This window comes from Mixophyes fleayi, chromosome 4 (assembly GCF_038048845.1).
Source record: "Mixophyes fleayi isolate aMixFle1 chromosome 4, aMixFle1.hap1, whole genome shotgun sequence".
Classification (NCBI taxonomy): Eukaryota; Metazoa; Chordata; class Amphibia; order Anura; family Limnodynastidae; genus Mixophyes; species Mixophyes fleayi.
The window spans coordinates 195,778,709-195,792,985 of record NC_134405.1 but is presented as its reverse complement, the minus strand read 5'-3'; the positions used below and the strand labels follow the sequence as shown (position 1 = coordinate 195,792,985).

General features: G+C 46.0%; 1 protein-coding gene across 2 annotated transcripts in view; it reads right to left on the bottom strand.

Annotated features, from left to right (window-relative positions):
• Positions 1-14,179, bottom strand: part of IRAK4 (interleukin 1 receptor associated kinase 4) — a 29,707-nt gene extending 15,528 nt beyond the window's left edge. The window contains exons 1-2 of one of the 2 annotated variants that reach the window (XM_075209073.1): positions 13,856-14,179; positions 436-619 (exon numbers count right to left, since the gene is read on the bottom strand). In XM_075209073.1, the coding sequence (XP_075065174.1) occupies positions 436-596 (161 nt within the window). In that variant the 5' untranslated portion in view covers positions 597-619; positions 13,856-14,179. The remainder of the gene's footprint in view (positions 1-435; positions 620-13,855) is intronic. The other variant, XM_075209071.1, reaches the window with a different exon arrangement.
• Between the last annotated feature and the right edge of the window lie 98 nt (positions 14,180-14,277).

Below are 14,277 nucleotides of genomic sequence, written 5' to 3'. Positions count from 1 at the left end.
ATTTATTTAAAAACAAAAATATTATCTGGAATTATTTAACCACTTTTGCCAAGAATGGCAGAAACACAGATTTCCCATGTCTGCCTCCACATCTACAATTCCCAAGACTCATCTCTGTCTCCTTGGTAACAGTCACTTCTCGAAGACGACGCACATTTTAAATAAATACACAGTTCTATTATTTGGGGAGGAGGGTTGCTTCTTAAAATAATAAAAAAAAAAACCATGTTGTAACATTCACAAATACATCCGTAAAAATTCTCAGCCTATAACAGAACATGTGATACTTTAACCTGTATTTACTTTTCATATGCAGGTATCGTTCTACTGTTACAAGTAACTTCCTTTATACAGTTGTAAACAACTTGTGGTCCCTTAAAGACTTAGGAGAGGAAACAGCCATAATGTATAAAATTTATAAGAAAGGTTTAATACCGTATATGAAACTGAGTGTATCGAGGTTCACCAGAAGCTTTCCGTATATCCATAGCTATTGTTTTCCATCCTTCTTGGGGATCAAGAAAATCAGACAGCTGCCTAAGTAGACCAGGGCCCAGGTTACGGACATAAGTGGATGGTGTTACAGCTTTGCTCATCTCTAAATCCTGTAATAAAAATACTGCAACAATAGCAATGATACACATGAATGCATGAAATGTAGTACCATATGTACTGAAATGTAAAATTGAATTATTATTATAATTGTATGCGCCACGGTGCTCCGCAGCGCCATACAGTAGGGAAAACAGTACATACATAAAACAGGGTCATAAAAGGTAGATAAAATAAAGGCAGACATGAAAACAAAAGGTTTGGAGGACCCTGCTCATTAGAGAGATTACATTCTAAGTAGAAGAGGGCACAGCTGAAACAAGAGGAGCAAATGTGTCTCAGAGTGGAGATTGGGACGGTTGTAAGAGTGCATTATTGTGAACAGTATCATTAGGGATAAAGTAACCTCTTGGGAAAAAAAAAAAAAAAAAAAGATGGATTTTCAGAGAGCATCTAAAGATTTGAAGGCTGTGGGAAAGTCTGATTGAGCTTGGAAAGGAATTCCATAAGTGGAGAACAACACGGGAGAAGTCTTGTAGGCGAGATTGAGAGGTGGTTACCCGAGACGAGACAAGGTGCAAGTCCAAGGTTGATCTAAGGGAAGGAGAGTATTTTTTATATGAGTTTTGAGATGTATGAAGAGGTGGTGTGGTCGAGGGCTTTGTAGCTATCGATGAGTAATATGAATTTGATTCTGGAGGACACAGGGAACCAGTGTAGGGATTTGCAAAGTGGTGCAGCAGATGTGGAGCAGTGAGAGAGGAAGATCAGTCTTGCAGCAGCATTTAGGATGGATTGAAGTGTGGATATATGGGTGTCAGGAATGCCAGCTAGCAGGAGGTTACGGTAGTCAAGACAGGAGATAATGAGAGAATGGAAAAAAGTTTTGGTAGCATATTGAGTGAGAAAAGGGCGTATTCTGGCAATGTTTTTAAGATGGAATTGACAGGGCTGAAGGAGAGTCTGGATTTGAGGAATAAAGCAAAGGGTGGAATTAAGTGTGACACCAAAGCAGCAGGCTTTGGAGACTGAGGAAATTGTGGTGTTATTGACAGTGAGGAAGATTTGAGAGGAGATGGTGACTCTAGCAGGAGGGAGGACGATAAGCTCTGTGTCACGGGCACTAGGAGTCTTTGCCCAGGATATCACCAGATGATGGACTAACCAGAGAAATAGAGTTGGTGCTATGGTTCTCTGGTCGCAGGGTGACAACGGAACAGGAGAAACAGCAGATGGTGAGAGAATGCTCGAGGAAAGTCTATGACTAGCAGCAGCTGGTAATGAGTAGATGAATGTACACGAGGAACCAGATGGACAAGGGAACGTGAGGAGAGTCAGTGGTCTGCGTATAGCAAGTTGTACCACTGCTATAGTGAGGAGGAATGTCCAGGAGTAGCGAGGAGGTAGTGAGAGTCAGCGGTCTGCGTATAGCAAGTTGTACCGCTGTCTATAGTGAAGGAATGGAATCCAGGTGAAGGTAGGTAACGGGGAAGTCAGTGGTCTGCGTATAGCAAGTTGTACCACTGCTTATGTGAGAGGATACTTGAAACTGGTGTCACAGGGAACAGGAGTCAGTGGTCTGCGTCAGCAAGTTGTACCACTGCTATATATATATGTGAGGAGGGGCACGAGGAGATGAATGTAAAGCAGAGTATACATGGGGCACACAGAACTTGATTCCACGATGATATCCACAATACAACGATAACTGACAAGCACTGTTTGAAGTATACAAAGTCACAATAACAGTCCAGGCAATAGGAAACAAAGTCAATGGTAACAATAGCTTCAGTGGATAGGAGGCTCCGGAGGAGAACACAACTCAGTCCAGATGGATATGCAATACACAAGCAAAGTCAATGGAAAGTATGCATACCGCGGTTCAGGAGAGCAGGCTGTCAGAGAGACGTGCAGGGATACCTGAACAGCTGAAGGCCGGCAGGAGGAGAGACCACTGGAGGGTGGAAGCAGTAATCAGGTTGGTGCAGCGCACGGCAGGTAATCCAGAATCCACGAAGCAATACTCAGGAAGCAGTAGTAAGTGGAACTGGAAACATGAAGAACACGGGAGAGTTGAGGCTGTCTGGTATCCAGTAGTAGCGGTGGAGGCAGCGGAGAGCTGACACGATCAAACCCAGGAGAGTTGAGACGATCAGGAACTCTGTAGCAGTAATGGAGGCAATGGATAGGAATCAGCTGCGTGCAGGCACGATGAACACAGGAGAGTTGAAGTGAGCAGGAACTCTGTAGAAGTAACGGAGGCAGCGGATAGGAATCAGCTGCGTGCAGACACGATGAACACAGGAGAGTTGAAGTGAACAGGAACTCTGTAGTAGTAATGGAGACAGCGGATAGGAATCAGCTGAGTGCAGGCATGATGAACACAGGAGAGTTGAAGTGAACAGGAACTCTGTAGTAGTAATGGAGGCAGCGGATAGGAATCAGCTGAGTGCAGGCACGATGAACACAGGAGAGTTGAAGTGGTCTGGAAACCACAATAGCAGTAACTGGAATCAGCAGGAGCTGAATACACGAGGAACACAGGAACACCTTCAGAGGCTCATGGGGAATGAGACTCCAAGATCCGGCAACCAGGTAATGATCACAGGTGGTTTAAATAGGGAGGGTTGCCTGATCATCCAATCAATTAAAAGCAACAAGTACTGAAGGTTTGAAAGGGCTGCACATGCGCAGACCCTCAGGATGGCGGATGGCCACGGTTCCTGGATACACGGGAAATGGCACTCACAGTCCGGTGAGTGACACTCTGTTTTGGCTATGTTTTAGATATGTTGAGATGTAAGTAGCATGGTGACATCCATGTGGAGATAGCAGAAAGACAGTTGGTTACACAAGATAGTACAGAAGGGGAGAGGTCAGGGGAAAAGATATAGATTTGGGTGTCATCAGCGTAAAGTTGGTATTGGAGGCCAAATGAGTCAATTAGTGCCCCAGTGTCACAGATTTAGGGTATTTGCTTACTGATTTTTGCACTACTCACCCAAGAGGTGCGGAGTCTAACGTGTTCCTGGTTTTCACCAGGGACCCCCGCAAGGAAGTGTGGTCTTAGCTGCGGGAACACGCAGGTCGCGGTCCTCTAAGGGAGTAATCAGTGAAGCAGTAGATGAAAGCGGTGTCGTACAGGCCCAGTCCAAACCGTGAATTCAGGAGATGTCCAAGGGAAAGTTCAAAGCCGTAGTCAGGGAAGCCGGGTCGAGGTCAGAAGCACAGGAGGAAGAGTCAAATATCAAGCCGAGGTCAAGTTCACAGGGAGCACAGATCAGGGGTAGTAAGTAACAAGCCGGGTAATACACAGGAAGCGCTGGAAACGGTACACAGGAACGCTGGAGCTAGGATGAGACCTAATACTCTGGCACTCTCCATGTGCCAGAGTGAGGTTTTTATATAGGTGCAGACCAATCACTGGCGGTGGTGACGCTAAACACCACCGCCGGAGTTACTAGGAAGCGTTCCGTTGCCTAGCAACGGAACGCGTGACCGCTGACCCGGAAGTACGCTCGGTTGCCTGGCAACCGAGCGCTCTGTCCCAGGAGCAGACGTCCGTCTCTGTGCGGCAGGCATAGCACGGAGACGGCGTCTGACACCCAGGAGAAGAGGTGTATAATGAAAAAAGTAAAGGGCCAAGCACAGAGCCTTGTGGGATCCCAACAGAGAGTGGTAATGAAGGGGAGGATATCACAGAAGGAGAAACACTAAAGAAGTGGCTCGATAGGTAGGAAGTGAACCAGGATAGAACTGTATCACGATGGCCAATGGAGTGAAGAGTGTGTAGGAAAAGAGGGTGATCAACAGTGTCAAAAGCAGCAGAGAGGTCCACTAGAATGAGTATGCAATTACTCTTAGACTTTGCAGTAAGTAGATCTATCACTTTTGTGAGAGCAGTTTCAGTGGAATGCTGAGGGCAGAAGCCTGATTGCAGAGTCGCAAATGGAGTGAGAGGGGAGAAAGTGAGACAAGCATTGCCTGGCAACCGAGCGCTCTGTCCCAGGAGCAGACGTCCGTCTCTGTGCGGCAGGCATAGCACGGAGACGGCGTCTGACAGTACCTCCTCCCCTACTTTGTTGGATAGATCTTTGTTTGAAGAACTGTCTCAATAACCGTGGGGCGTGGAGATCTTCTTTTTGCACCCAGGATCTTTCTTCTGGCCCAAAGCCTTTCCAATGTACTAAGAATTGGTGTCGTCCATGAAGGATACGGAAATCCAGGATACGACTAACTTCAAATTCTTCACCTTCCGTAGTACGTACAGGGGCTGGACGATGAGGCGACTGATGAAATTTATTGAGTACAAGTGGTTTGAGAAGAGAGATATGAAAGACATTGTGGATCTTCAGGGAAGAGGGTAACCGGAGTCTGTAGGTTACTGCATTGATCACATGTGTTATGGAAAAGGGACCAATATAACGGGGAGCCAATTTTTGAGAAGGTACTCTTAGCTTAAGGTTACGTGTGGATAACCATACTTTGTCGTGAACCTGTAAAAGAGGGACCAGTCTCCGATGGCGGTCTGCTGCTTGCTTATAGCGTAGGGAAGTTTCTTGGAGTCTAGCTTTTGTGTTAGACCAAATCTGAGAAAGGTTCCGCATGACATCCTCCACTGCGGGAACTGACAAGGAACTTTGGCTGGAAAAATCTGGGAGGGTGGGTTGGGAACCATAAACAATAAAAAATGGAGATGCACCAGTAGACTCGTGATGATGGATATTGTGAGAAAACTCCGCCCAGGGTAAGAGATTAGCCCATTCTGCTTGATTAGCTGAAGAAAAACATCGTAAGAAGACTTCGAGATCTTGGTTAACCCGCTCTGTTTGACCATTGGTTTGTGGATGATAACCTGATGAAAACTTGAGGTCAGACCCAAGTATTTTACAAAAGGCCCTCCAGAATTTGGAAACGAATTGCACTCCACGGTCAGAGATGATCTCATGAGGACATCCATGAAGTCTAAATATTTCTTTAATGAAGATGGAAGCTAACTGAGAAGCAGATGGTAGAGCAGACAAGGGTACAAAGTGGGCCATTTTAGAAAATCTGTCCACAACAACCCAAATAGTGGTGTATCCATTACTGGGGGGAAGGTCTGTGATGAAATCCATGGATATGCTTTGCCAAGGGAAATCTGGAATGGGAAGTGGTTGAAGGAGTCCAGAAGGGGCCATTCTGGGGTTCTTACAACGGGCACATGTATCACAAGAAACCACAAAACTTCGTACATCTGAATGTAGTGTCGGCCACCAATATCTCTGACGAAGAAATTCAAGAGTTTTCTTAACACCAGCGTGTCCTGCCAATTTAGAGGAATGCGCCCAGCGGAGGGCTTTAATTCGTAAATTAGGCTCCAAGAAGGAACAGCCCCTTGGGGGTGTCTTGGCTGTGGTTTTGGTAAGGGCGATAACCCTGGTAGGATTTAGAATGGGTAGGGGTTCCGAGGAAGTACAGAGATCAGTGTTGTCAAAAGATCGAGATAGAGCATCAGCTCGGATGTTCTTGGATCCTGGGTGATAGGTCAGGATGATATCAAAACGTGCGAAGAACGATGCCCATCGAGCTTGGCGTGGATTAAGGCATCGAGCCTCGCTAACATAAAGCAGGTTTTTATGATCGGTAAGGACCGTTACTGGATGACGTGAACCTTCAAGTAAGTGTCGCCACTCCTCTAGGGCAGCCTTGATAGCTAGTAACTCTTTGTCACCAATTCCATAATTCTTCTCGTGGGATAAAAATTTCTTGGAAAAGAACCCGCAAGGTAACTGAGAACCGTTTTTGGATTTTTGGAAGAGTACTGCCCCCACCCCTATAGCAGAGGCGTCAACCTCTAGAAAAAAGGGTTCAGATTGATCCGGTTGAGACAGGGCTGGGGCGGATGAAAAGGCCTGTTTCAGGAGATTAAATGCCTTTAGGGCTTCTGGAGGCCAATTCCTGGGGTTGGCTGATTTTCGTGTCAGCGCTGTTATAGGTGCAATAATGGAGGAGAACCCTTTAACAAATTGTCTGTAATAATTGGCGAATCCAATAAACCTTTGGATAGCCTTGGTGCCCTGGGGAAGAGGCCAGTTGGTAATGGCAGACACCTTTTGTGGGTCCATGCTTAATCCTGCTCCGGAAACAATGTACCCAACGAAAGAGATTTGTTCTACTTCAAAGATACATTTTTCTAATTTGCAAAAGAGTCGATTAGCTCGTAATCGGAGTAAGACTTCCTTCACATGGTGTCGATGGGAGGCAATGTCTTGGGAAAAGATAAGAATGTCGTCCAAATAGACAACGACGAAGTGATATAAACAGTCTTGGAAGATTTCATTAACGAAGGATTGAAATACTGCGGGGGCGTTACTAAGCCCGAATGGCATGACTAGATATTCGAAATGTCCGTCCCGCGTGTTAAACGCTGTCTTCCACTCGTCTCCTTGACGGATCCGTACTAAATTGTATGCCCCTCTGAGATCTAGTTTGGTAAAGATGCGGGCTCCACTAATCTTGTCGAAAAGGTCCATAATAAGGGGTAATGGATAACGGTTCTTGATAGTAATTTTATTTAGATGCCGATAATCAATACACGGGCGTAAGGATCCGTCCTTCTTCTTAACAAAGAAAAATCCTGCTCCGGCTGGAGAAGATGATTTTCTAATGAACCCTCGGGCTAGGTTTTCAGATATGTATTGTGACATAGCTTGGGTCTCCGGTAAGGACAGGAGATACGTCCTACCACGAGGAATTTGTTTTCCCGGGATTAATTCAATCGGACAGTCCCACGGGCGGTGGGGTGGAAGAATTTCTGATCTTTGTTTGGAGAAGACGTCCTTAAAGGCTAAATAGACCGAAGGTAATGTGCAGGGGTTAGAATTCGTCTGAGTATGACAGACTTGAAAGCGGTGTGAGGGAATACATTGCTTATGACACTGCGGGCCCCAGGAAATTACCTCCGCACGAACCCAGTCAAATTGAGGAGAATGGTTCCGGAGCCAAGGAAGGCCCAGTATCAGTGGGTTAATAGACTGTGGTAATACTAGGAATTGAATCCACTCTTGATGTAAGGCTCCTACCAACAATTGAACCGCACTCGTAATGCTGGAGATGACACCGTTGCTGACACGGTTACCATCCACGGCAGTGAGGGTAAGCGGTTGGGGCAGATCTTGAATGGTTAATTGGAGCTCTGAAGCAAGAGAGGCCGAAATAAAATTTCCTGCGGCACCGGAGTCCACGAAGGCAGAGATTAGTTGGGGTCCTTTAGTAGTCAAGAGCTGGACAGGCATGAGAAACTCGAGGTTGGAGGTGGAGTAGGGAGTGGAAACGGTGACTCCTAAGGCGGCCTCCCTCTTACCGTCTAGGAGGAGGCGTTTCCCGGTCTCTTGGGGCAGAGACTTAGCACGTGACCAGACTCCCCACAATATAGACATAATCTCTGCTTGAACCGTCTCTCGCGTTCTTCAGACGTTAGTTTAGAGCGGCCAAGCTGCATAGGTTCTTCAGTGGAAGATATTGGGTTTTGAAATTGGGGAGCCAAACGGGGAGTCCGTCTTGTAGAGGACCTTTCTGAACTTCTCTCTCTGAAACGAAGATCGATCCTGATACATAATGAAACGAGGGCGTCCAACTCCGAGGGGAGTTCTCTGGTAGCCAATTCGTCCTTAATTCGATCGGTAAGACCCTGCCAGAAGGAAGCAATGAGGGCTTCATTGTTCCATCGAAGCTCAGAGGAGAGAGTCCGAAATTGTACGGCATACTGCCCGACAGACATAGAACCTTGTCGCAGGTTCAATAGGCTAGATGCGGCAGAAGAGACTCTGCCCGGTTCGTCGAAGACCTTCCTGAACATGTCGATAAAGGCTACGGAGTCCTCCAGCAAAGGGTCATTGTGCTCCCATAACAGGGATGCCCAGGCCAGGGCTTGCCCACTAAGTAGCGAAATTATGAAGGCTACCTTGGTACGTTCCGAGGAGAATGCTGTAGAGTTACACTCGAAGTGAATGGCGCACTGGTTAAGGAAGCCTCTACATCTTTTTGGATCCCCGTCAAACTTATCAGGGGAAGGTATTCTTAATCCAGTAGTGGCGGCTGGAGGGGCAGCAGGAGCCGCAGGGGACACTGCAGAGCGAGAAGGAGCCGCAGATGGTTCCGTAGGAGGGGTTTGTCCTGCCCGTAGAGAGTCCAGGCGAGATAGGATTCCCTGCACACACTGGAGTAAACGAGCCTGGTCCGCCTCCTGCTGTTCCACTCGGCGGCCCAGGTGGATAATGAGGTCCCGAGTTGTAGGTTCACCTTTTCCATCTGACGTCATGGCCAGAGTATACTGTCACAGATTTAGGGTATTTGCTTACTGATTTTTGCACTACTCACCCAAGAGGTGCGGAGTCTAACGTGTTCCTGGTTTTCACCAGGGACCCCCGCAAGGAAGTGTGGTCTTAGCTGCGGGAACACGCAGGTCGCGGTCCTCTAAGGGAGTAATCAGTGAAGCAGTAGATGAAAGCGGTGTCGTACAGGCCCAGTCCAAACCGTGAATTCAGGAGATGTCCAAGGGAAAGTTCAAAGCCGTAGTCAGGGAAGCCGGGTCGAGGTCAGAAGCACAGGAGGAAGAGTCAAATATCAAGCCGAGGTCACAGGGAGCACAGATCAGGGGTAGTAAGTAACAAGCCGGGTAATACACAGGAAGCGCTGGAAACGGTACACAGGAACGCTGGAGCTAGGATGAGACCTAATACTCTGGCACTCTCCATGTGCCAGAGTGAGGTTTTTATATAGGTGCAGACCAATCACTGGCGGTGGTGACGCTAAACACCACCGCCGGAGTTACTAGGAAGCGTTCCGTTGCCTAGCAACGGAACGCGTGACCGCTGACCCGGAAGTACGCTCGGTTGCCTGGCAACCGAGCGCTCTGTCCCAGGAGCAGACGTCCGTCTCTGTGCGGCAGGCATAGCACGGAGACGGCGTCTGACACCCAGGAGAAGAGGTGTATAATGAAAAAAGTAAAGGGCCAAGCACAGAGCCTTGTGGGATCCCAACAGAGAGTGGTAATGAAGGGGAGGATATCACAGAAGGAGAAACACTAAAGAAGTGGCTCGATAGGTAGGAAGTGAACCAGGATAGAACTGTATCACGATGGCCAATGGAGTGAAGAGTGTGTAGGAAAAGAGGGTGATCAACAGTGTCAAAAGCAGCAGAGAGGTCCACTAGAATGAGTATGCAATTACTCTTAGACTTTGCAGTAAGTAGATCTATCACTTTTGTGAGAGCAGTTTCAGTGGAATGCTGAGGGCAGAAGCCTGATTGCAGAGTCGCAAATGGAGTGAGAGGGGAGAAAGTGAGACAAGCATTTGTACACTAATTGCTCAAGTAGTTTGGAGGTGGTGGAGAGAAACAGGGCGATAGATGGAGAGAAGCTAGATTGGGAGAGGATTTCTTTAGAATTTGTGAGATGAGCGCATGTTTAAAGGAGGATGGAAATGTCGCAGTGGAGAGAGACAGGTTCAAGAGGTGAGCTAGAGGTGAGCATGCAGTGGAGGAAAGTAAGCAAAGAAGTTGTGTGGGAATAGGGTTGAGGGGACAAGCTGTAGGGTAAGATGATAAGTGAGTACAGAGACTTCGTCTTCAGTTACTGGACAGAATGAGTTAAGGATTGATTGGGGAGTGTAGGTGAAGGTGAATAGAGTAGGTGGAGTGGGTGGAATTTGGCATGAGTAAATACCTTGTTGAATGGTATTGATTTTGTCTTTGAAGTAAGTGGCAATATCATGGCCTCTGAGGAAGGAAGGGGTGGGGTACTAATTATCGGTGTGTAACACACCGACAATACTTTTCCCGACCTAGTTATTCCGAAACTGCCACTTACAGCGCCCCCTTAAGACCACCAGCAACAGTGTCGCCTTCACAAATGACGTCATCCTGTGTGCAAGACAGTGAATGTGTAGAAATTGTTCGAAGACAGCTTTTTGAACAGTCGCCAACATAACATGTCGCAAACGGCAGTTTCGGAATAACTAGGTCGGGGTAAGTAGTGTTGGTGTGTGGTAAGTCGTTAAAACGACTACCACCGGGGGGAAGAGGTGCAGATGGGCAGAGAAGTGAGTAGAAGTGGCAAAGAGGCGACGTGGGTTAGAAGACTAGATTGAAATTAGAGATTCAGAAGTGCATCGAGATTACTTAGGTGTTGTTGTGTTCATGTGGATTTGGGTGCAGGGGGTGGGAGTAATGTGGTAAGGTGAGGCAGAAGGAAAGGAGGTCGTGGTCGGAGAATGGGAGGGCTAAATTGGTGAAACTAGAGGTTGACTGTGTCTTCTTCTGTTATTGCTCAAAGGAGTGTCCACCACAGTGGGTGGGAGATGAGGTCCACTGGGACAGACCAGAAGAGGAAGTAAGTGAAAGAAGTTTAGTGGCAGAAGAGACAGTGGGATTATCAATAGGAATGTTGAAATCGCCTAGTATGAGAGTAGGGAGGTCAGAGGATAGGAAATAAGTCAGGCCGCAAGGAATTGGGAAACTGGAATTGGGCGATGATAAATGACAGCAACTCCAAGGTGAAAAGGATAAAATAGATGGATAATGTGGACTTCAAATAAGACAATGAGAGGGAGGGTGAAGATGGTAAGACTTGGAAGGTGCAACTTGGACTAACTAGAATGCCTACTCCACCACCATGTCTGTTTCTGGGTGTGGGAGTATGGCTGAGAGAGAGAGGGAATGTAAGAGAGAGCTGTAGGGTATGTAGAGTCAGAAGAGGCGAGTCAAGTTTCTATAATAGCAGGAGATTGAGGGATTTAGAAATTAATCGATCATGAATGGATGCCAGTTTAATGTCAGTGTGATCCCTTGCTGTACAGTTACATGGTAATATCACGTGTAATATTATTTACATCAGTGAAATCAAACCACAAACAAACATTAGCACTACATGGACGGCATAGTTTTTAGCATTGCTACCTCAAAGCTCTAGGTTTATTCCAACCAAAGCCCTATCTTTGTGGAGTTTGTTATGTTCTCCCCATATTTGTGTGTGTTTCCTCCAAGTGCGCTCGCTAGTTACAAACTGCATAATTCAATGATTTACCAGTGTGTATCAAAATTAGATCAATACTGGAGGGCGATATTAAGTAATCTGCTGAAATGTGCAGTACAGATAAACTTCATTATTTGCACAGAATGAGTTACAAGAGTAAAAAAGTAACATACAAAGGGGAAAGGTACTTACACATTTCTTGAAGACACACACACACACACACACACACACACACACAAGCTTCTACAACTGTTACAGCAGCTATGAAACCTATAACCTCTACCTTTGCTGCTATTTTGATTCTATGGAAGCCTGGCCTTATACTGGATGTACAGTCTGCAGCAGTTGTCTCACCAAAATAATACTTACTTAATATGGATATACTTGTAAATTAAAAATACTATATGGCCAATCTGTGAACATGTAGATGTAAATCAATATGTGTGGGGTATTGCAGAAGTGCCAAGAGAGATTTTAACAGGATATCTATATTCACCTGTGCCCTCCCCTGACTTGTGCGCACACGCACCTGTGCCCTCCCGACTTGTGCGCACACGCACCTGTGCCCTCCCGACTTGTGCGCCCACATACCTGTGCCCTCCCCTGACTTGTGCGCCCACTCACCTGTGCCCGCCCGACTTGTGCGCCCACTCACCTGTGCCCGCCCCTGACTTGTAGGAAAATACAAAGAAGATTTGCTTACAATTTGCATGCTTTTTTTTGTTTACTTGTTTAAAATTAAGGGTGTGCACCGGCCACTTTTAGTGTTTTGGGTTCTGATTTGCTTAAGGTTTTGGGTTCTGATTTGTTTTGCCAAAACATCCGACGAAAGGTTTTGGTTCTGATTTATTTTTAAAAAAAGCATAAAAAGTGCTAAAAACCAGTTTTGTGTTTTTTTTTTCACTCCTACGCTATTATTAACCTCAATAACAATCATTTCCACTAATTTCCAGTCTATTCTGAACACCTCACAATATTGTTTTTAGGCCAAAAGGTTGCACCGAGGTAGCTTGAGCACATAATGCCAAAAAAAGAGGTACAAGATGGAATTGTTCTGGGCCCTCAATCCCACCCCTCGCGAGATTCAAAGCGAGACTTGGACGGCAGAGCCTCGTTTTCAATTTTTCCCCGCCGGAAATATCCGAACAGTGCTCGGATCCCATTCGGATCCGCACTGTTCGGGTGGGCTCGGATTAGCGGAATCCGAGCCCGCTCATCTCTATTTAAAATATGATTTTTTTGTTAAGGCTTCATAAAGCCTTTGTTCAGCCATTTTTGTAACTCACGTAGATATATTATTTGCTAAAAGAGGTTATTCATTTTCTGCAGAAATACAGTTTTACAAGATGTAAGCCCACGTCCTTGAGGTTAAACTGATATAGAGAATTTCTTTAACCCCATGACCTTGGATATGGCAGACAGGAGATAAACCTCCAGTCCCCCCTTGGGATAAGAATAATTGGCACATCTGGCCTGAGAAGGGGGGAGAAACTCCTCAAGAAAACGTGAGATAGTTAATTAGAAGTGCATCCCATAGACTATTGTATGCTTATGACGTTTAAATCACATATTCAGTAGGCTATAAAATCTTGTATCTTTGTATCAATAAACAGAGAATATTTCATGCATACAGAACGTTGGGGGTAAATGTATCAAGCTGAGAGTTTTCCGGCGTGTTTGAAAAACCAATCAGATTCTAGCTATCATTTATTTAGTACATTCTACAAAATGATAGCTAGAATCTCATTGGTTGCTATAGGCAACATCTCCACTTTTCAAACCCGCCAGAAAACTCTCAGCTTGATACATTTACCCCTTGGTCTGTGTCTATTCTCTCCAGCTGATTGAAGCCCTTCCAGACATACTTGACACCACAGGCAAACTCGGAACAGATTATTAAATCTGACACTGTGTTGCTAATGCTTTTTTCCTCCGGGATTGTAAAAAAGAGGTACTCCAGTGGAAATGGAGAATATGAATATTCAGTTGTAAATATATCACACTAAAATGCAACCTTTTCACTCCAGTTTACCAATACTTTAACTATACACGCAGGTTTTTAGAAAATGTCCACCAAATATATGTGAGATCTCTTCTGAAGCAAATATCAACACAATAAAAAAAAGTTAACATTTCCAAAAGTTCCCCTAACATTGTGAATGCCAGTACTGTGATGCCAGGCTCTGCCACTCCCACTCAGGAAAAAAGAAGACGGTCCACTCAAAAGTTATGCCAAGGACTGACGCTCACTCACCACTTCAGCACACATACATACATACACTCACTTACCAGGTGAGCTTGCACTCGGAAGCAGGAATGGGTTCCCCTATACAGAGCTGATCGCTAGCAGTCACTGCAGTCAGATATTTCCGCATCCTCTTTCACAATCCTAGAAACTCCAATGCGCAGGTATCACACAGCAGGCGGCACCATTTGTGTGCTGTATCTTGTCTATGTCACACACAGCAGGGGATTAGGAGCCTGCCCCCAGCACTAAGCACACTACACCAGAGTCTGATGCATCCTATTGTATTAACTATCTAAATCTGCAAACAATTGCCCATCGGCAGATAGTTCTGTGCTGCTCCGGATCGGTGCCTTTAAGGGGCTGCACGGGACATCGCTCTGTGATTGGTCCCAGGAATCAGAATGGGGTTAAGTCTGCAGACAGGAAGGAGCTTGTACACCGAGGACTCATACTGGCAGGTTAG